The 23,625-nt window shown below is 39.1% G+C and overlaps 2 protein-coding genes across 3 annotated transcripts in view; one reads left to right on the forward strand and one right to left on the reverse strand.

Annotated features, from left to right (window-relative positions):
- The window catches only part of zdhhc16a (zinc finger DHHC-type palmitoyltransferase 16a), a 97,057-nt gene that overhangs the window by 42,422 nt on the left and 31,010 nt on the right, over positions 1 to 23,625 (reverse strand). Inside the window, exon 3 of the mRNA XM_062058120.1 lies at positions 3,441 to 3,606. The gene's annotated coding sequence lies outside the window, so the exon portion shown is untranslated. The remainder of the gene's footprint in view (positions 1 to 3,440; positions 3,607 to 23,625) is intronic.
- The window catches only part of trim8a (tripartite motif containing 8a), a 34,211-nt gene continuing 12,330 nt past the window's right edge, over positions 1,745 to 23,625 (forward strand). The window contains exons 1-2 of one of the 2 annotated variants that reach the window (XM_062058118.1): positions 1,745 to 1,997; positions 10,444 to 11,037. In XM_062058118.1, coding sequence (XP_061914102.1) covers positions 10,465 to 11,037 — 573 coding nt within the window. In that variant the 5' untranslated portion in view covers positions 1,745 to 1,997; positions 10,444 to 10,464. Of the gene's footprint in view, positions 1,998 to 5,908; positions 6,215 to 10,443; positions 11,038 to 23,625 lie in introns of those variants that run through there. The other variant, XM_062058117.1, reaches the window with a different exon arrangement.

Consider the following 23,625-nt stretch of genomic DNA (forward strand, 5'->3'; position numbering starts at 1 on the left):
CATTTTTTGCAATGATAAATAGTTGTGCTGGAAGAATTAACTTTGAAAGCTTACATATTGTCTGTGCTGTTACTCTAGTTGAGGGGTGTCCACTGAGGGCCGCACCCTGAAAAATTATAGCATACATTTGGATATTTTTCAAAACCAAGAGGGGGCTCCCCTCAATTTTGGCGAGTGTTCAAGGTCCCAGAGACTCAAGAGAGTCTCAGTCAATAAAATAAGTCGTTTTTGTTTTTTTTAACTTTCAACACTTTAATATCCATAAATCAACTTGATATCCATCTCTTTTTTTGTTGTATGCCCTTTTTTCAAAGGAAACCTTGTTTTTTTATGGGAGGGGGGGAAACATATTTTTCCAAAATTGAATATTTTATCTGAAGTAATTGGACTCCTTAATCTGTAAATAATTCATAACATTGCTTTTAAATAATTATTTTTTGAATGATGACACTTTAAAAAAAAAAGAGACTAAAGATCTTGGGATCCAAATGACCCCCACTCAGGAAATTGTTTAAAATAAATCCTATATCAATATATTTTATACTTTCAACTAGGGCTGGAACTAACGATTAATTTGATAATCGATTAATCTGTTGATTATTACTTCGATTAATAATCGGATAAAAGAGACAAACTACATTTCTATCCTTTCCAGTATTTTATTTTAAAAAAAACAGCATACTGGCACCATACTTATTTTGATTATTGTTTCTCAGCTGTTTGTACATGTTGCAGTTTATAATAAAGGTTTATAAAAAAAAATTAAAAATGCCTCAGCGCATGCGCATAGCATAGATCCAACGAATCGATGACTAAATTAATCGAATTTAATCGATTAGTTGTTGCAGCCCTACTTTCTACACTTAAATCGCTAGATCAACTTCAAATCTATCTGCCGATTGTAAGTTTGTATTATTTTTTTTGAGCAATGACCATTTTAAAGTAAAAAAAAAAGCCTGCATGGCAGCTTTGTATTATTAGTGTAAATATTACAGTATTTTATTGTTACACCTGTTGGCTCTAATTCCAAATGTTGATTTGAAGCACCAGAGTGGGAAAACAATGTGACTATATTCCTAATTTTGTTTCATTGTATTTGCCAATCGGCAATATGTGAAAATACAGTCTAAACATCAAAAAATGCCACAAACTCTTGTCAGCCATTTTGAATACCGGTATTCTGCTCCAAATACCTTCGGCTATTTCCGGAGATTGACGTCACTGCCTGGATGGAGGAACTCTTCTGCACTCTGACCATGTTATGACATCAATCACACTGCAAATACGCAACCAGTAGAAATAGGTGTGCTATCATTCACAATCCCTATACAAGACATGAACACACATGTTTCTTTTTTAGGCATTCTAAGTCATAAAAAATCGGCTAATAATCATGGAGTTAATGGGGGTCACTATTTTGCCCACAAAACTCTCTAAATAACCATCCAAAACCCACAAACAATACTCTATATCCCGTGACCTGAATATCAACCAAATATTAGTAATGTTGTTATTATAAGGGCTAACGCAGGCAAAGTATTTTTAGCATTGATAACCGAGAGCTAACTAAAGTTTATGCTGCAGTGGACTCAAGGGAGAGATTTCATGTCATTATAAAATGAAACTGAAGATGGCAGTAATGCAACACATAGGGATGCAAACTGCTGTAAAACTGTAAAGAAGAAGAAGCAGCGTTGAGCCGGCGATGTCTTGTTTATGCTATGACGGCATCGCTTCTCATCGCTTCTCGGCTTGTCAAACTTATTCTAGATTACAAAGCATGCCTTACAGCTGGATAATAGGAGAATTTAGCCATCAATCTACATGTTGTTCATAGGTGACATTCAATTTATACCTAGAGATGGAGAAAAACAGACAACCGAAGACATGCAGTGTCAGCAGCAACTTTTAATTAATTAAATTATTAATTCTTCATACAAACGTGAATATATGGACATCCTATCTGTTGTCTTCGAAGTGAGAGCAGACATCATACAGTAAGTGATCGTTTTATTATGTTTGTATTTCTTGTTTAGCACTTAGCGATGCTGCTACGTGGTGCTTGTTTCACTAAAGCTGGATTTGTTTAGCAGAGCTTCTAAAACTTGTAGCCCACCCTCTTTATATTCAGGATCAACAGTATAAGGTTCTGGACCACCATTTGTCCCAAAGTAGTCGTTATTGGCTCCCACAAAGTCTGCATGATTTGAATTGTTGTTGGTGGGAAAGGGATCTGCAGTTCCTATATCTACGTCACGCGATCACGTGACTGGCTAGCTCATTATCTGTCAAAATGGGTTGGGAATCTCAATGAGATTGATACTATTTTGATCATATCTATTTACTCGCTAACTTTGTAAGTCTTGGCGTCATACATCAGATATACTGTATATAATAATAGCTGCAAAAATAAAAGCAACTTGTTTTTCCCATTCTACTGGTACTTTAATGTAGCTGATCATGGCGGCCTGCCATAGCAAAATAAAAGCAGCCACACCTTAAAAAAATAGGGATTTTACTTGAAAACAAATTCAAGTAATATAGCTTTTAGAAGAAGTCACACTAAGTCTGATGCTCTTTTTAACTTTTATTGCCAATCTCATGCTAACAACCAACACGTATTCTCTCCGTGCCCTTTAAGAAATCAGCTGCGGGCCGCACTTTGGACACCACTGCTCTAGTTTAACTGGACTTGCAACACAAGCAATGCCAAACTATTAATGGATTTAAACTATTATACAAACATGGGGTCTGGTTCAAATATAGAGGTGAGGGTCTTTAAATTGACCTGCTGTTGTACTCTGTCTCAAAGTGTTAACATTTGCTTAATGTCTTCTTACCATTATTGCTGTCTCTTACCATTGTTGGTATTTTGTCCCTTACCATTGTTGGTATGTTCGTTCTTCCTACATTGTTGATAGAAATGATTGTTACAGTGTAATGATTATTGTTACCTGTGGATAATGCCACCATGATACAACATTTTTATTATAATCCTTAAAGTAACAGTAAAACTCAATGTATTAATCCCTGAATGGAGAACTGGAGGTGGGATTAAATAAATGATCTTCTTCCCACTCCCTTTCAAGCAAAACTGGATCATCAACTCCACATCCCCCGCCCCAACCCCCTCCACATCCCACCCCCCGGATTGTGAATAATGTAAATAATTCAATGTGTATACTCTGATGATTAACTTGTGTGATGACTGTATTATGCTGATAGTATATATTTGTACCATGAATTGATTAACGTGGACCCCGACTTAAACAAGTTGAACAATTTATTCGGGTGTTACCATTTAGTGATCAATTGTACGGAATATGTACTGTACTGTGCAATCTACTAATAAAAGTTTCAATCAATTCAATCAATCAATCATGCTTACATACTGTACATTACCTTTTGCATTATATTAATTTATATTTTGTGTTGTCTACCTTGTACTCTTTCTTTTATGTCATCGCCTATCGGTGTTGGCCCTGCGATGAGGTGGCGACTTGTCCAGGGTGTACACCGCCTTCCGCCCGAATGCAGCTGAGATAGGCTCCAGCACCCCCCGCGACCCCGAAAGGGACAAGCGGTAGAAAATGGATGGATGGATACCTGAAATAAATGAATAAATGAGTGATTAATAAATGGTGTAGATCAGGGGTCCCCAAACTTTTTGACTCGGGGCCCGCATTGGGTTAAAAAAATTTGGCCGGGGGTCGGGCTGTACATTATATATATATATATATATATATATATATATATATATATATATATATATATATATATATATATATATATATATATATATATATATATATATATATATATATATATATATATATATATATATACATACATACATATACTGTATATACATACATATACTGTATATATATATACATACATACTGTATATATATATCTATATATATATATATATACACATATATATATGTATATATATGTATATATACATATATGTAGGGATGATGTTTGATAAGAAATTATCGAGTTCGAGCCTATTATCGAATCCTCTTATCGAACCGATTCCTTATCGATTCTCTTATCGAGTCTAGATAGGTTGTTGTATATGGAAAAAAACACACAATATTTGGTTTAACAAAAGCTCACTTTTATTATATAAGAAAAAAATAAAATCTAATAAATAAATAAATATTGACTGTTACCCCCCTAAAAAAATAAAATTAAAAAAATAAATATTGACTGTTGTTACCCAAAGTATATTAAGTGGGATTTTTCAGAAAAACAAATATATACAGTAACACAAAAACAACCTGTCTCTGTGATCACTATAGGTGTATAAATAATAATATAGTGTTAAATAAAATCAGTCCCTTGGGCACAAAACTGGAAATAATACAGCTCTCCAAAAAGTGCACTTCTGCTGCTATTTGACGTAACTGTTTGTTATGATGCTTTGACATTTTTGCACTTTATTTCTTTATTGAAAGAAAATTCTATGAAGAGAAAAGTTGTTTGCAAATGTGGTTACAATGCTAAAAAATGAAAAGTTAAAGCTAAAAAAAGAAATACACTTTATTGAGTTAAAGGGAAAGATGTGATGTTATGAGCTAGGAACATAACAACTACACTACCCATCATGCAACGGGAGTGACGAGCATGCGCGGTAGCCCCGAAAAGTGTTGTTGCATGTCGTCACCCGTGAAAGTAAACGTCAAGAACTCAGCCAACACGCCTCGTCTGCATTATTTATAATTAGACAGACAACACATATACAGTGTGATTTTGTTTTGTTTACAAGGAAATAAAAACAAAAGTTAAAAAAGGGAGATCATGTCACATATGTTGTATATATATGTATGTGCTGCGGTTGCTTTAAGAATGTTGCGACAGCTGCCGTAAAGGAGGTGCGTTGCTAGCCTGGTTGCTATGTTTCCGGTTGGTCGTAAAAGTGTTCGTCATGTGTTTGTACCCTGCTCAAGTCTCTCAGTAAAGTTATTCATTGGATTATATTGTTTTGAACTTTATTATTCCATTGTTTTTCCTGCTTTCGCTATCTGCGCCTAATGACTTGTGATGTCTCAAGGGGCATTCTGGTCGGGACGGGATTCGTTCCGAGGGATTCGAATAAAGAACTAACTCTTTTTCTTTACTATAGTGGTCTCGATAACGGGTACCGGTTCTCAAAAAGGGATTCGAGTCCGAGGACTCTGTTCTTTTCTTATCGAACAACCGGGAAAACCGGTTTCGAGTATCCCTACATATATGTATATATATATATATATGTGTATATATATGTATATATATATATATATATATATATATATATATATATATATATATATATATATATATATATATGTCTTTATATTCCAGTGAGTTAATCCGTTTTGTAATTTAACATTGTCACATTATCGATGGGAAAATTAATTTGTAGACAATATGATTTGCCTTAGCGGCTAGGAGACACCGAGAGTAACAAGCGGTAGAAAATGGATTAGAAATGAAAGATTTTTAAAAAAAGAAGAAAAAAAAAGATTCAAAACATTTGTAACTTGGGACTTTCCGCGGGCCGGAGTTTGCATGCTCGGGGGCCGGATCCGGCCCACGGGCCGTAGTTTGGGGACACAAACTGTAGATTGTGACAATAACTGACCTGAATCTCCAATAATATACAAAGATATTATAAAAGTATTATATTATAGCAATTCATCGTTGGCCAGCAGGTTATATAATCATCCCCCCTTTTACTGCCGGATGGAAAAACAAAAACTTATCAGCTCCATGTTGTGCTCACAACTTTATTCCATTTTATTTAATGGGGCCCGGGGGGGGCCTCCCCTCTAAAAGTAATTGCTGCTGACTCCCAGCCTGCTGGCCCCTCCTCCGGGCTCCTCCCCTCCCCGTGAATGTATCAACTCTGACGGGTCATGTTAGCAGAGTGGGCCGGTCTGCGTGGACGCGCGTAGCTCCCTTCCGACGACTTTTCATTTGGCTTCCACGGTTCGTCGGCGAAATAAACACCGATTAGTACCAACGAGTATTGTTTTTGTTTCCTTTTTTTTTCTTTTTTTGTATAAATAAAGACAATCCGGTGCTAAGTGGGTGATCGCTACACCGGAGCTCGCCGCCTGCGTGGACGCAGAGGCGCTGCCTCATCGCCGGGCTCGGACGACGAGAGGCTCCGCGGTGTGAAAGGTGCGCTGGAGTGTGCGGAGGACATGGAAAATAAGTAGTTGGTACGTCGCTTTTTTTTCTTTCTTTCTTTCATTGTTGACAATTCCGACGGTATTGATCGCGTAGGACGTAAAGCAGAGCTGTGGCGTTACATTAAAAAAAAATGTCTGCGTGGCTCAGCGTGACATTTCTGCTTTTGCAGCAAGTTGACACTTTTTTTCCCTTCCGATACGCCTCTGCTTGCATTAAATTGCCAGTTGACAACTGACACACAACAAATACATTTCCCATCAACTATACAGAGTTCGAGATCATATTAAGAAAAAATGAGTTACTTTGTTTTAAACATTACGAACCACCTGCTTAATGCAGTGTTTTTCAACCACTGTGCCGCGGCACACTAGTGTACCGTGAGATATTGTCTGGTGTGCCGTGGCGTGGGAGATTATGTAATTTCACCTAATTGTGTTAAAAAAAATATTTTTTTGCAAACCAGTAATTATAGTCTGCAAATGATGTGTTGTTGTTGACAGATTGCTGGACGACAGCAAAGACTTACGGCGTGTGGAGCCGCAGACGGCGTCCACAAAGTACATCCGTACATGACATGACAATGAACATCAAAATAGGAGCGCAAGACAAGAACAAAAACACCAAAAAAACCTCCAAATAAGTTACGGCGTGATGTGACAGGTCATGACAGTACACCTACTTTGAGACAAGAGCTATAGTGAAGCATGGTTGGTTATGGTTTGAATATCCAACAATTGCGAGAATAACTTTTTATTGTCAATATTGGCTGCTGAGTTTAATTTTTTTATGTTTTCTGCTCGTGGTGTGCCTCGAAATTTTTTAAATGAAAAAAATGTGCCTTGGTTTAGAAAAGGTTGAAAAACACTGGCTTAATGTATATCACTGGGTTGTCCTCTTCGGTGTTGTGTTACTTGGATAGTTTATGACTGTCCACCCTTTACACCTGTTTTAGTGACCTCATAATAAGAGTTTTTATTCCATTCTGTCGTGTCTGAGTGGTTTCTTACGATCCAGCCTTTAAATTCACAATGATTTTATTATCTGCAACTGGATAGTGTCTGACAGTCATCCACCTTTACATTCCCATTAGTGGAACATATTAACATTTGAGTCTATTATATTGCGGTTTACCTGGATAGTCTCTAATAGTCCACCCTTTTAAACCGGTCCTTCTCAAATAGTGGGGTGGGCGCCCCTGGGGGGTCGTGGTGCAATGCCAGAGGGAACATGCTTTCCAGTATCATGCAGTAGGATGCTGAAAACCCCTGCTTTGAAAAGATGTGCACTACAAAACATGCTCATCGTTCCCATTAATCCAGATTTCCTCATTTGGATTAAAAAAACATTAGCACAAATTGTTTTATTCCTTTTTGTTTTGTAGGTTAAAGTATTCTACAGTACACAGTATATCAGACCTGGGAAAATTAAGGCCCGGGGGCTGCATGCTTTTCAATCTAGCCCGCCGGACTTTCCCAAAAAATGTTTTTAGATCTTTAAGATGGAAACTGTAGCTGACATTATGATGTTTTCAAATGACTGTAAGTCTTGAACTATACAAAGTATTTCAATGGTTGAAATAGTATATCAATGCTTTTGCATGATATACTATTTACTATGGTAATCTACGTCACAGCAGCTCAGACAAGGCACCGAGCAGTGTGGGTGGGGAGCATTTCCACAGAGTTTTTCCAGAGCAGCCAGCCTGAAATGCGGGTGTCAGTGACAGACCGGGAAGGAGATTTTTACAACAAAGTCCTAAAGCTTAGTGATATATCAGATGTATCAGATAGTAGGTGGGTTGTTGTCAGAGGTGGGTAGAGTAGCCAGAAATTGTACTCAAGTAAGAGTATTGTTACTTTAGAGATTTATTACTCAAGTAAAAGTAAGGGGTAGTCACCCAAATATTTACTTGAGTAAAAGTAAAAAGTATGTTGTGAAAAAACTACTCAAGTACAGAGTAACTGATGAGTAAGTAACCTGTTCGTTTAATGATGACGGCAACAAATAATGCACAAAAACATAAAAATAGCAATGAGCAAATTCAGAGCCAGGAATATCTCTTAAGCAACTAAAACAATAATATATATTAAATAATAATAAATTAACATTAAAAAAAAAATTAAGGCAAATTGAGCCACAATAACTTAACAGCACCATAGGCTCAGTTGGCAGAGATTACAAAGGAAAATAACAAGTTAGCCTTTACGCAAACCATAAACTGATAGGTGTGGGCTGCACCTGGAAACACACTGTGCACTTCTGATTGGTGTTTCTATGCATGTGTGAGTGTATGTGCGACTGCGTGCGTGTGTGTGTGTCTGTCTATGAGGCTGCAGTGCGTAAATAAATGTCCCCACACGATGTACATTTGACAGTGATTCATAGCAGGGAAGCTAACATCAGCCTACGGTGACAGCCAAAATATCTACTAACGTTACTTACCGCGATGTGCTTCCTGAAGTTTGACGTTGAGTTCATGTAAGCTTAAGCTTGTTGTTTGCCGCTGAAACTTTATGTGCAGTTAATCACGTGACCGCCTGTCTCTGTTTGATTAGTGAAACGGAGTCAAACATCACCAGTGACTGCATTTGATTAGTGAAACGGAGTCAAACGTCACCAGTGACTGTATTTGATTGGTGAAACGCAGGCATGCGATAGATTCTACTTTGAAGGTCTGTCTGACAAACCAAAACAAACAAAGCGTGCTTTAACAGATCGATAAAAATCAGTAGCGAGTAGCGAGCTGAATGTAGATAAATGGAGCGGAGTAAAAGTAGCGTTTCTTCTCCATAAATATACTCTAGTAAAAGTAAAAGTATGTTGCATTAAACTACTCTTAGAAGTACACTTTATCCCAAAAGTTACTCAAGTAGATGTAACGGAGTAAATGTAGCGTGTTACTACCCACCTCTGGTTGTTGTTTTTACCCTTCGTGTTCATATTTCGCTGCGTTTGTTGCATTTTTGTTGTGTTTCGCTTGATTGTAAAATATGTCGATGGAGATGGTGTGTGACGTTCATATGTTGTCAATATTCCGTGTTTTATCATTCATAGTTAATTTTGTAAATCTCACATTCTTTTTTTTTCATGTACATTCTGGGTGTCTCATTCAGTAAAACAATTAAAAATTCCATTCTGTTTTTTAAGGCGGTCTTCATAACGTTTTTAGCATTCAATCAGACATTATTGTGAGGTTTTGTATTAGTGTTCCTAAAAATAGATATACCGGCCCCCAGACACATTTTTTCCTCAAAATTTTGCCCCCCCGAGTCAAAATAATTGCCCAGGCCTGTACTATATTGTGCTCCTGAGTTTATGTTGCTGATCAATATGATTTTTTTTTAATGATGTAATTTTATTTTCAAGTATGAAATGGTTCAAGTCGGTCAAAAAATGTTTACAGTTTAAAACGAACTGGACTCTCACATGGTCATGAATAATTTGCAATAACCCACTTGGCATCCATGGCAAGTGGGTTCAGACCAGTGATGTCATTGTGATTTGTGCAACCTGTCGAGGCACCTGTGATTTAGATATAAATACTCTTTGATTGATTTAAAACCAGATTAAAAAAAATTGAATTTTAAATTAATGCACTTGAAAAAATGTTTGTTACAGACTAAAAAAACAATGTTAATTTCATTTCATTTTTATTTATCTCCTTCATTGATGTGCATCTTTGATGGATAGACAATTTTACCACAATTAATAGAGTTATCATTGGTTGTAAGTTGATCTTAATTTCTTTTTTGGTTTTCTACAATATTAATAAGGATGCAATTTTATGCAGAGGTATACTTATAACAATTTTCTAGACAAATTATACTATTTATAGTCGTGGCGGAGACTGGGGAGGGGGCGCAACATGTTATCTTCTTCCTAGGGGAGTGTAGCAGGATATAATTAAGAAGCACTGGTTTGAATCAACAGGGACTTATATTGTCGTCTATTGTGGGTAGCATGGGTAGTTTCTTACCTAGCCCCTTTTGAATTCACATTGTTGGTGTTCTATTGTAGTCTTTTGTGGTTTACCTGGGCAGTTCCTGCCATCTCTTTAAGCCAGCATTACTCAAACACATTGACATAATTTAATTTTGGTAACCTGAATTACTGTGCTTTACCTGGATAGTTTCTTGCAACCCACCTTTAAATGTACTCTTCTGGAACATTCATTCACGTTTGATTATCATGAAAATGGCATTATTAATGTAATATTGGTATGTCTTGACATTATGGAGCTTTTCTTGTTTACTTTCAGAGTTTAAACCCAGTTAAAGTCATGGATCTGAGTTGGAAAAACTACTTCGAGGAGGAGCTTCTTTGCCCCATCTGCCTGAATGTGTTCGAGGAACCCATCCAGCTGCAATGCAAACACAACTTCTGCAAAGGCTGCATCTCAGAGGCGTGGGCTAAAGACAACGGCACGGGGGTCCGCTGTCCTGAGTGCAACCATGAATACGAGCAGAAACCTTTACTGGAGAAGAACTTCAAGCTGGCCAACATCGTCAAAAGGTTCAACGTGTTGGACTCTGAGAAGGCCCCGGCCACGCTGCACTGCGTCCTGTGCAGACGAGGCCCGTCGTTGCCCGTCAGGAAGGTGTGCCTGCGCTGCAAGGAGCCCTGCTGCCAGCTGCACGTGCACATGCACCTGCAGCAGCCATGCGCGGCGCCGGGTCACCTGCTTGTGGACGCAGAGGAGCTGAGCGCCTGGACCTGTCCGAGTCATGATGAGTACAGGCTGCTTCACTGTGAGGAGGAGCAGGTGGCTCTGTGTGCCTTCTGCTGTATCTCCCACTGCACCGGCAAAAGACACACTGTCTGTGATGTGGACACGCAACGCATGCAGATGCAGGTAAACAAAAATACAAAATGTCACTCATCGCTTTCAACCTTGGTCGTGGTGCCTTTGGCATGAGCTAAGTGCTGTGATGCAATGTGCAACCATTGAAAGGGAAGGTTAGAAGCAGATACAGTTTGTTTACAATAGGTGCCACGATCACTAGGAAGGAAATACGCACACTGAGGATGCATTAAATGACGCATCACACAAGGCCACAGAGTCAACACAGGTGGACTTTGATCTCTATATACAGTCGTAGTCAAAAGTTTACATACGCTTGTAAAGAACATAATGTCAGGGCTGTCTTGAGTTTCCAATAATTTGACCACAGAACTTTCCTCCAGAAAGTCTTATCTTTGTCCTTGTGATGTCAGATGAAACAAAAATTGAGCTGTTTGGCCACAATATCCAGCAATATGTTTGGAGGAGAAAAGGTGAGGCCTTTAATCCCAGGAACACCATACCTACCGTCAAGCATGTTGGTGGTATTATTATGCTCTGGGCCTGTTTTGCTGCCATTGGAACTGGTGCTTTACAGAGAGTAAATGGGACAATGAAAAAGGAGGATTACCTCCAAATTCTTCAGGACAACCTAAAATCATCAGCCCAGAGGTTGGGTCTTGGGCACAGTTGGGAGTTCCAACAGGACAATGACCCCGTCAAAAGTGGTAAAGGAATAGCTAAATCAGGCTAGAATTAAGGTTTTAGATGGGCCTTCCCAAAGTCCATGTTCAGAAAACCAACAAATTTAGCTGAACTGCAGCACGGTGCCACAGGGGTTAGTGCATGTGCCTCACAATACGAAGGTCCTGAGTTCAATCCCGGGTTCGGGATCTTTCTGTGTGGAGTTTGCATGTTCTCCCTGTGACTGCATGGGTTCCCTCCGGGTACTCCGGCTTCCTCCCACTTCCAAAAACATGCACCTGGGGATAGGTTGATTGGCAACACCAAATTGGCCCTAGTGGGTGAATGTTGTCTGTCCATCTGTGTTGGCCGTGTGATGAGGTGGCTACTTGTCCAAGGTGTACCCTGCCTTCCGCACGAATGCAGCTGAGATAGGCTCCAGCACCCTCCGCGACCCCGAAAGGGACAAGCGGTAGGAAATGGATGGATGGATGCACCAATTTGCACCAAAGAGTGGTCAAAAATTCAACCAGAAGCTTGTGGATGGTTACCAAAAGCGCCTTATTGCAGTGAAACTTGCCAAGGGACATGTAACCACTATTAACATTGCAGTATGTATACTTTTTACCCAGCAGATTTGGTCACATTTTCAGTAGACCCATTATAGATTCATAAAAGAACCAAACTTAATGAATGTTTTTTGTGACAAACAAGAGTGTGCTCCAATCACTCTATCACAAAAAAATAAGAATTGTAGAAAATATTGGAAACTCAAGTCAGCCATGACATTATGTTCTTTACAAGTGTATTCAAACTTTTGACCACGACTGTACTTATTTTTGGTTCACTACAGGTGAAAGAACCTGTACAGTGCAGGGGGGAATTATTTGATTCCATGATGGTTTTGGAAATGTATCTCCTTACATGAACAGTCGATTTTGGTAAGTTAATTTTAACAGAGAGCGACAGAAGTTAACACAAATCAACAGAAAAATAAACTCCATGAAGATTTTAAATGAGTTAGAAGTATTTGATCCACAAGTAAAACATGACTTAGTGCTTGGTTGAGAAACCATTTTTGGCAAGCACAAATGTCTGACGTTTCCTATAGTTAGTAACCAGGGTTGGACACATCTCAGGAGGAATTTTGGGCCACTCCTCTTTACAAATACCTCCTAAATCTTGAAGATTTCAATACTGTCTCTTGGCTACTAAGTTTTGCTCCCACTACAGATTTTCTATAGGGCGATAAGGGCCAGAGACTGGTTAGTCCATGTCAAGATTTTAATGTGTTTCTTTTTGAACCACACATTTGTTGTCTTGGTTGTATCTACGTTTTGGGCCATTGCCATACTGGAGGACTCGTCCATGTCCCATTTTCAGTGTTCTGGTTGAGGCTATGAGGTTCTCATCTAAGATCGGTACGGTACATGGTCTTGTTCATTAGCACTGCACTGCGGCAATGTCTTCTTGTACCCTAAAGCAGAGAAACAGCCCCAAAGCGGAATGTGTCCACCTCCATGTTTAAAGAAGAACTGCACTTTTTTTGGTGATTTTGCCTATTGTTTACAATCCTTATGAGAGACAAGACCACACATGGTTTGTTTTTTTGCATTCTAATTTGTAATATTCGGGTTGTACTAAGCGGCTAGCAATGCTGTTAATATAAGCAATACATTCTACCTCTAAAGCACTCTAAAAATGCATTAAAAAATGCCCAAAATACTTACGTTCCATAACCTGTATAATAACAAATCTGTAGCGACATTAGGCCCTTTACCACCGCCAGAACTTTCCCACTTAAATAAAATTCCCCCTGTGTTTCCACCAAAAACTACCTGGGTAGATTTAGTTCTTCAAGAACCTTTTGGAGTTCCTCCTAGCTAGGGAGGAATTTCTGAAGCTACCCTGAACCTTTTCGGGGGCGGGCTGTGCTGTCGAACGCTGATTATATGAACACAGTTGGGGGCGATCCTTAAGCTTATTTTTCAAAAACACGAACACCATTACGGAGTAAAGTTATGCGAGGACGACTTGTTTATTTCTTGTGTATTTCTATTACAACAAATTTGACAACAGAGAGAAAGAAGAACGATAGGAACTTTCCACTTGCAGCAACTTTTGTGGGGCATCTGTGTGCTGAAGAACACTAATCAGTGGAACTATCTTGCCGTGTTTTTACTCAGCCGTAGTCTTTAAACTATATCTATGCAGTTTAAAGTTGTTTATTATTTTTACAAACTTAATTTCGATACGCGAAGCGTACAGACTCTTTTAAACGTATTTACGGAGGAGTATGTAGGCTGACTCGAAACAATTACCTCAGCTGCTTACTACTCTGACTTTGTTGGATAAATGTTGAATAAAGGAGGCAGCAAACAAAGGTAAATAATACCAAATATTAACTATTTACTTTATTACATGTTGTAAAAGTAGTCAGTGACACTCCATTTGTGTAGTTCTTAGCCTCAACCCTAGTAAACAGAATGCTAATGCTAACGCCTAAGCCAATGTGTTTGTGTTGTAGGTGTGAGATAAACCCTGAAATGTATTATTTATATATTGTTATTTACAGCTGAAATGGACCACAAAGAAGCGCCTGACCCTCATGAATTCATCATTTACCAGGAGGATGACTTTCTGATTGTTGATAATTGCGGACAAAAGCCTGACTTATTATGAACAATTCGGTACACTTTATTTTTTAAATCATATAGTTTTGTAAATTATTGCTTTGTATTTAATTTACCGTATTTTTCGGACTATAAGTCTCTCCGGAGTATAAGTCGCACCGGCCGAAAATGCATAATAAAGAAGGAAAAAAACATATATAAGTCGTACTGAAGTATAAGTCGCATTTTTGGGGGAAATTTATTTGATAAAACCCAACACCAAGAATAGACATTTGAAAGGCAATTTACAATAAATAAAGAATAGTGAACAACAGGCTGAATAAGTGTACGTTATATGACTAAAGGTTCCAGGAACCAAAAGTTCCTGAGCTTTTGGTGGAAAAGGGCCTAATGTTATTGTATGAGCGAACACTGAGGAAGTGTTTTTCTGGCGTAGTAAAACATTGCTTTACGACGGCATGCTATGGCATTAGCTTTAAGCTAGCTTCTGCATGAGCTGCTGAATGGCTTTTGAGTTTGGAATGCACAACACAATGCGATAGGACACCGATCTGTACTGACTGAAAAACATGAACAATCATATTTACTTGAACAGGCCATGCTTCCCAGTGTAGAGAGTACAATTGTTAAATACCAACTACGATAGACAGGGCATGTCGTACGGATGAATGACGAAAGACTGCCAAAACAGATGTTGCACTGTCAGCTAAATGAAGGGAAAAGAAATGTTGGTGGGCAGAGAAAACGCTACAAGGATTGCTTAAAGAAGACATTGAAACAATGTGAAATAGATACTACATACTGGGAAGATCTAGCAAAAGACAGAATAACATGGAGAATTGCAGTCAGTGAAGGAGAGACAAAAGTATGAGGAGAAAAGAACATCTATGATACTTGAAAAAAGGAGGAGGAGACTGGAAAGAAGAGTCATGCCAAAATGTATATTACCACCTGGTCTGATCTGTCCCATATGCAGCAGAAACTTCAAAGCTCGTATTGGCTTGTACAGTCACTACAGAGCACATCATTCTTAGGGACGATGGACCCCTATCTTCTAACAAGAGGAGCCAGCAAAGCCTAAATTTCATGTTTGTACACAGCTTTGCTCAACAGTGTCTGTAGTTGTACTAAGAAACGTGATGTGCTGCATGTATCATGATCAATATTATTGTGACTTACTTGATGGACATTTGTCTGTTTGGTCAAACTGGCCGGGGACAATTTTTTCCAGTTGATTTTGGATAAGCACTCCATTTCTGTCTGCATAGCTTGGCGCCAAGCTCCACATTTACACTGTCAGGTCGGCCGGTCTTGACTCTTCCGTCTCCTCCAATGTTTCACCCTCTCTCCGCTAAGCTAAGCTTCCATAACCAGCAGTTCATCCTCTCTATGTTCAACTTCAAAACGATAAGGTGGTGAATCTTCAGTGTCCGAAAATAGCTTAGAAAACACACACGTTAGTTGCCGGAAATAGGAAGTGCGTTGCTCGTACAACACTTAAAACCTTTAGCATATCAGTATGTGGAATGAAATTATGGAATGGATTAACCAAAGAAAACAAACAAAGCACCGAAATGATTCAGTTTAAGAGACTGTTCAAACTACAAGTGTTCACAAAGTACACAGAACAAGAATTATAATGAACATCTTGAACCCTTTGTTTTTCTTTTTTTTATTGAGACAAAGATTATTTATGTATTTAATATTTGTTTGCTTACTAGATATACTATTTATTTATTATTTATTTGTTCACTCTTCTGTAGTAGAAAACAAGGAAATTGGATAAAATTGCTATGGTATGAAAAGGGGTAGGATTAAATAAGCTCTGCTTCTTTCTACTCCTTTTCGGACGTGCTGTAATGAAACTACTTGAAATGTGTGACGCATTACATTGTATGGTATGCATGTTCCAAATAAACTGAAACTGAACTGAACTTAAGGGCACTGAAATAAGTTCGGGCAATGCTTAAAATGACCAAAATACGGTAAATATTCTATATATATATATATATATATATATATATATATATATATATATATATATATATATATATATATATATATACTACCGTTCAAAAGTTTGGGGTCACCCAAACAATTTTGTGGAATAGCCTTCATTTCTAAGAACAAGAATAGACTGTCGAGTTTCAGATGAAAGTTCTCTTTTTCTGGCCAATTTGAGCGTTTAATTGACCCTACAAATGTGATGCTCCAGAAACTCAATCTGCTCAAAGGAAGGGCAGTTTTGTAGCTTCTGTAACGAGCTAAACTGTTTTCAGATGTGTGAACATGATTGCACAAGGGTTTTCTAATCATCAATTAGCCTTCTGAGGCAATGAGCAAACACATTGTACCATTAGAACACTGGAGTGATAGTTTCTGGAAATGGGCCTCTATACACCTATGTAGATATTGCACCAAAAACCAGACATTTGCAGCTAGAATAGTCATTTACCACATTAGCAATGTATAGAGTGTATTTCCTTAAAGTTAAGACTAGTTTAAAGTTATCTTCATTGAAAAGTACAGTGCTTTTCCTTCAAAAATAAGGACATTTCAATGTGACCCCAAACTTTTGAACGGTAGTGTATATAAACATATATACACTGTATAACGTACTTGCAGCTTGTATACAAAACGTTGAGGGAGGTTTTTGAAGTTGTTTTAGAGGACTTTGCGGGCTACAGTGGTGACTCCCATTAACCGCATGTTGCAAGCGTTTTTTTAATTTTTTTTAGAATAAATAAAAAAAGGACGTGTTTTCTTGTCTCTCATAATGATTGTGAAGGATAGGCAAAAACCCTAAAAAGTGCAGTTCCCCTGTTACAGTAAGAATAGTGTTCATATTGAGCATTTCTCTGCCTCTAACATTTCTCCCACTGTTTGTTCAGTTCATTAAAGACAAATTGCTTAATTATATTTTCATCTTTTATACCCTGCCTCTTGCCCTAAGTCAGATCAGATAGTCAGATAGACTCCATCTTCCACGTGACCCTGATCAGGATATAAAAGACAAATTGGACAAATAGGCTGCGTCTTTTTGGCTGGAGAATCAGGTTGGCTCCAGAACGTGACATATATTTGGGTCCGTCCCTGATGGGAAAGTCACAGGCACACACAAAGTTCTAAATTAGATGTTTTCGGTGAAAACTGTTTAAAAGCTATTATTGGGACAAAAGATGTCTGTTCAGCCTTTTCCACAGCTGCTCAGCACACATGCATACATACACACACACATCTTTCTATTCTTTCACAGCTGTATGTGCTAAAGGGTAAACTGATCCGTCCAGGATTCACTGCTCCCGGCTCTTCCCATATTAACACTGTCCACACTAGGCTGAGTGTGTGCTGATGTGGTTAGATTCTACAAAGTTTGGCTTTTAGCTCGCAGGGTTATTTTATTCCGAAAGTGACTACATGCGAAGAGGTCCTCCTAGATCGAGCGAGCTGTGGTCTATTTTGGTAGAAAACCTTTTAGATTCCCTTGGCAGCTGTGTTGTTGCTTTTGGGATAAACAAAGATGGAAATACCAATGTGACTATGTTCATATCTTTGGTTATCTTTGGCTCAGTGGCTCTCAAAGGACACTTTGAGAGTAGCCTGCTGGTGATTTAGATACAAGAAAGGACGAGCAATAAAAGAATAATGTCATCCTAGGGACAGATGGAGGAGGAGTCCTCCCACGCAACCTCACCTTGCTTTTCTCAGCAGGAAACTCATTGGAATTTGTTGCACTTTCTTGCATGTGCAAGATGAATCCATGAATCCATCAGTGAGGCCTGTTGCCTGACATCACAAGTGGGGACTAGATGTCCGCTGATTGTGAAAGAGGCTGTCTGTTCATTGAGAGCTCCTCGTTTGAACATGAGCTTCCTGGCAACCGGGGGCTGTGCGGATGCTTTAATAGGACAGTGGGGAAAGTGACCATTGTAGGACGTTATCTTGATAAAGATAGGTTTTCACACTGCCTGCAGATTGGATCAGAAACCAGAGAGTTCTACTTGTGCTCACTTTACTAGACAAAGGAAACTGTAAGAAATGGTAAGACCCAGAGAAGCTGTTCCCATATTATGATGTCAACTCTAAAAAGTGTGTGGCAGCACTGTGCTAGTGCTGGTGTCAACGCTTGAATCAGATACCAAACGCCCAGTTTGTTGAAATGCTGCCTTGTCAGTTGGAGAGGACAACATTTTTAATGATAGTGACCCAACCACTTGGAGTTAGTAGCTCACAGAGTGGTATGGCATGTTGGTCATGTCATACAGGCTGCTTGTTGCTAGGCAGGGTTTGTAGGGCCCAATCATTGCGCCATTTAGGCTGATGTCAGCGTGTACATACAGTATGCCTGTCATACCCACTAGGCTGTTCAGATATGAAACGGAAGATTTGTGTAACAATGCAAATGTATAATTTTTATATTTTTTTAATCATAATTTATTACATATAAAAGGGGCTGTTTGCAACTTACTCAAAATTACATTTTCCAAACCAAAATATGAAACAAAAACCCCACCAGCTAGTTTATATTACCATTACTGGTTTAACAGAACATATTTATTTAAATTTAAAGTACCACTGATAGTCACACACACACACTAGGTGTTGTGAAATTACCCTCTGCATTTGACCCATCCCCTTGTTCCAACTGGGAGGTGAGGGGAGCAGTGAGCAGCAGCGCTGGCCGTGCTCAGGAATCATTTTGGTGATTCAACCCCCAATTCCAACCCTTGATGCTGAGTGCCAAGCAGGGAGGTAATGGGTCCCATTGTTATAGTCTTTGGTATGACTCGGCCGGGGTTTGAACTCAGGACCTACCGATCTCAGGGCGGACACTCTATTAAATTTCTATATTTTTCACAATTATATTAAATACACATGGCTCGTTGGCCAGAGGGAAATGTCTGCCGTTCAGGCTGTCACTCCCACATACACGCAGGGAGCACATGCACAAACAATTAAGCAGTCCTAGTAAAGTAACTAACAATTTGCAGTCATGTTGTTAACAAGATAAGCTATGCATTTAATGATAGCTAACGTATGGAGCTAAACTTTGCCAAATCGCCATCATTATCTGACAACAAACAAACCTAATGTGTATTTACGTGGTCAAAGCCGGAAGAGGACAGGTTATGATGCCCTCTAGACAGCCACATAAAGTATCTAAATAACCCCTTTAAACCATGCAGTTGCCACTGCTTTAAGGGCCCTACTTTCCCATGTGCTTAAGTACAACATTTTTCCCCTCGATTTAAGTCTGTCATTGCACGCCTTCATCCAAAATGCGTTTTTTCAAATGTGGCCTTTTGCTTATTCTCCTATTAACATAAGTACTCATGTTCTTATGCGCCTATTAGGCTGGAGTAAGCCCAGCGCCACAAGAAGGTGGAACATATATTGCACTTTGGATGTAGTGTACACCACACATAATAAAATAATAAAAGAGACTTCCAGAAAGCTATCAAATCTATTCTGATCGCTTCAATTGAGACACCTAGAAACATCCATTGAGATGAGGATAAAAGGACCATAATTCCACTCTGTATTAACTATCCAAAATTGTCTCCTGAGTGCGACCCCAGCTGAAGGGGACCGCGTGTTTATTTGCTGTTTCTGAAACATCCTGGTACTAAGTTCAATGCAACGGTTTTATTCAGCCTGCTCAGTAGCCTTGTGGTTAGAGTGTCCGCCTTGAGACTGGAAGGTCGTGAGTTCAAACCACCGGCCAAGTCATACCAAAGACTATAAAAATGGGACCCATTACCTCCCTTTGGGGGTTGAATCACCAAAATGGTTCTCGAGCGCGGCCACCGCTGCTGCTCACTGCTCCCTTCACCTTCCAGGTAGTGAACCGCTTGTCCCGTTTGGTGTGGGGGTGCTGGAGCCTATATCAGCTGCATACGGGCGGAAGGCGGGGTACACCCTGGACAAGTAGCCACCTGCCATAGCAAAATAAAAGCAGCCATACCTTAAAAAATAGGGTTTTTTTTACTCGGAAACAAATTCAAGTAATATAATGTATTGTAGCTTTCAGAAAACCAAATATATAAATAATAGAAAACTTTCTCACTAAGTCTGATGCTCTTTTTAACTTTTATTGCCAATCTCATTTTAACAACCGACCTAATTCCAACACGTATTCTCTCCGTGCACACGCGTAGATCTCTGTTCTTCACTCCCAGACACACAACAACGCTTCCTCAGTCTCCGCCAAAATGGTGTGTTCACAATCATGGGAACAATGATCATCAATATCACACAAACATAAACTTTAACACCAGCAGGTCGTTAATATGAATAGATAAATATAGTCTATTATTGGCGCACTATTGACTAGTGATGCACAAAAAAATTCGGGTTCAAAAAAAGACTTTAATCACTGAAAGAGACCTTCCGAAACAGGATGTTGTGATGACGTACCCAATGCCCACAGGAATGTCTGGAGCGGAGGCAGCATGTCTGCAATGTGGATGTACTTTAATACATCCGATATACACCCACGGAAATAAATGTAAAATTTGCAAATATTACGAGGACGGTGGCGACTTTTAAGAAGACATAGTGGAGCAACAGTGTGAGGCAAATGTGATGTCAGTCAGTGTTTTGGGACAATAGAGGCTCACTGTTTGTCGTTGTTTGTCGTGTACATGAAATGACTGAAGAGCCTTTAACAGTTTACAATAACACCAGAAAAAGATGCTAGATTTGTTGCTAGTCCTTTTAATAAGGAGAAAGTGACTAAAATAATTGGAGAAGGAACTTTAAAAATTCTCAACAAAGTTCATTGTACAATACCTAGCAACAATTAAAAAATAGAGCAAAATGATATAAGAAAAATGTATGTAAATACTGATTAATAATAGCACAGATTTAGTTTTAAATCTATGTATTTTGTTGGCCTTTTTAAAGAAAATGTAGGATTCATAGCAGATTATGCAAATTATATGGTGGTGTCATGTTGACCACACCCAAAGCCACGCCCCCACCGCCACAGGTATGTTGGCAATCTGGGAGAAACCCTGAAAAGGAATAAAAACGGAGGCAATGGCCACCGTACTGCTTTTAAACAAGTTAGCGTAACCATGAATCACTCTAAACACAGCCCTTGTGCCGTGGTGTTGTCCTTTTCCTCTGTGCCTGTCCAAATCCTGACGGTTTGAATCAGAAAGAGGGCAGGTCACTATGATCGAACACGAGTGCCCCTTAAAGCATCTACCTAACCGTGATATACAGCAGCTTTATTATTATTATTTTTAATGAAGTGAAGTAAATTACATTTACATAGCGCTTTTTCTCAAGTGACTCAAAGCGCTTTACATTGTGAAACCCAATATCTAAGTTACATTTAAACCAGTGTGGGTGGCACTGGGAGCAGGTGGGTAAAGTGTCTTGCCCAAGGACACAATGGCAGTGACTAGGATGGCGGAAGCGGGGATCGAACCTGCAACCCTCAAATTGCTGGCACGACCGCTCTACCAACCGAGCTATACCGCTCGTCATGATTGACGTCAGTTGACAGTTTTGTTTTTAATTACCTAATAGCTACCAATGCATTATTGGCTTCTCATTGAGTCCTCATTCTTGATAATTGAAAGCCAAACTAGATGGGCCTGTGAAACTAAGTGTACTGTTAAAGAGTCTGTTTGCTACTTTTATGCAGATGCCTAGAGGGCGCTAACTTCCCAATGAATTTTAAACATTATATTATGCTATTAGGACGTAAAAACATACTACGTACATACGTACGTAACACGTGCATGAGCATTAGCTTTGTGTGTTGTTAGCTAATGATAGCGATTTGGATAGCTAACGTTACCTATCATCTAATGTACCGTATTTTTCGGACTATAAGGCGCACTTAAAATCCTTTCATTTTCTCAAAAATCGACAGTGCGCCTTAAAACCCGGTGCGCCTAATGAACGGCATAATTCTGGTTGTGCTTACCAACCTCGAAGCAATTTAATTTGGTAAATGGTGTAATGACTAGTGTGACCAGTAGATGGCAGTCATACATAAGAGATTTGTGTAAACCGCAAGATGACGCCAGTAAACAACACCAAAACTTTAAATGTTCCATTGAGAATATAGAACATTACACACGGCGCTCAAAAATCTGTCAAAATGTTTTTAGTACAACTTCGGGAAGCTATTAAGCCGCACCGCTTGATGGATTGTCAGCGCATTAAACATACAAATATTATTATGGTGTGTGTATAAGGACCGCAAAATGGCACCTATTAGCAGACATATTACCTGCCGTTTTGTTTCGCAATATTATGCAAAACCAACTTTTCTTACCTTCTGGTACCTGCTGATGTGTATTTGAGATCTGCATAAGTCCTGAAAATGTGCGCGCGTCCACCATTGTAGTCATAAGCTTCTTCTTTTTCTCTATCTTCTTGTTATGGGACATTCATCCTCCGCTGTTGCCATTTCTAATATAAAGTAGTGTAAAGTTCTTACTTATATCTGTCAGTAGACTATCTATCAAAGCGCTAAAAACTGTAGTGAGTTTACATAATTCACCCACGGAACTTTAGTTATTAGAGGGTTCCGGTTGGACGGTTTTTCACTGGACACATTTCCGGCGTTGATGTTGCACTAGTGAGCCACGGATGAGAAGATCCATCCATCCATTTTGCTGCTCCGTTATTGATTGAAGTAAAGTCTGAATGTCATTAAAACAGTTAGCTCCATCTTTTGACACTTCTTCCACTCCCGTCCTTGCACGCTACACCGCCACAACAAAGATGACGGTGAGAAGACGCTGTCGAAGGTGAGCCACGTAAATAAGACCGCCCACAAAACAGCGCATCCTGAAGAGACGCTCAGAAAGCTACTTGAAAATGGTTTGTAAAACATAATCTATACAACACTTTCACCAAAGTTATTATGTAGACCACAAGATAGTGTTTTAAATTGAGAAAAAAAATCATAATATGACCCCTTTAATGCGCCTTATAATCCGGTGCGCCTTTTGTATGAAAATAGACCTGAATAGACCCGCTCATCGGCAGTGCGCCTTATGGCTTGAAAAAACGGTATATTCTATCATAACGATTCTGAACATGACTGCAAATTGTTAGTTACTTCTCTTGGACTGCTTTTGTTTGTGTGCACGGGCTCTCTCTGTGTTTACGTATGGACGAGACGGCGGTGAGTCCAAACGCCAGACAAATTCCTCGGGCCGACACGTTTAAAAAAAAATTCAATATACCGTATTTTCCGCACTATAAGGCGCACCTAAAAACCTCCAATCTCCTCAAAAGCTGACAGTGCGCCTTATAATCCGGTGCGCCTTATATATGGACCAATATTGAGCCACAACAGGTCTCGCAACTACGG

This window comes from Entelurus aequoreus, linkage group LG09 (assembly GCF_033978785.1).
Source record: "Entelurus aequoreus isolate RoL-2023_Sb linkage group LG09, RoL_Eaeq_v1.1, whole genome shotgun sequence".
Taxonomy (NCBI): domain Eukaryota; kingdom Metazoa; phylum Chordata; class Actinopteri; order Syngnathiformes; family Syngnathidae; genus Entelurus; species Entelurus aequoreus.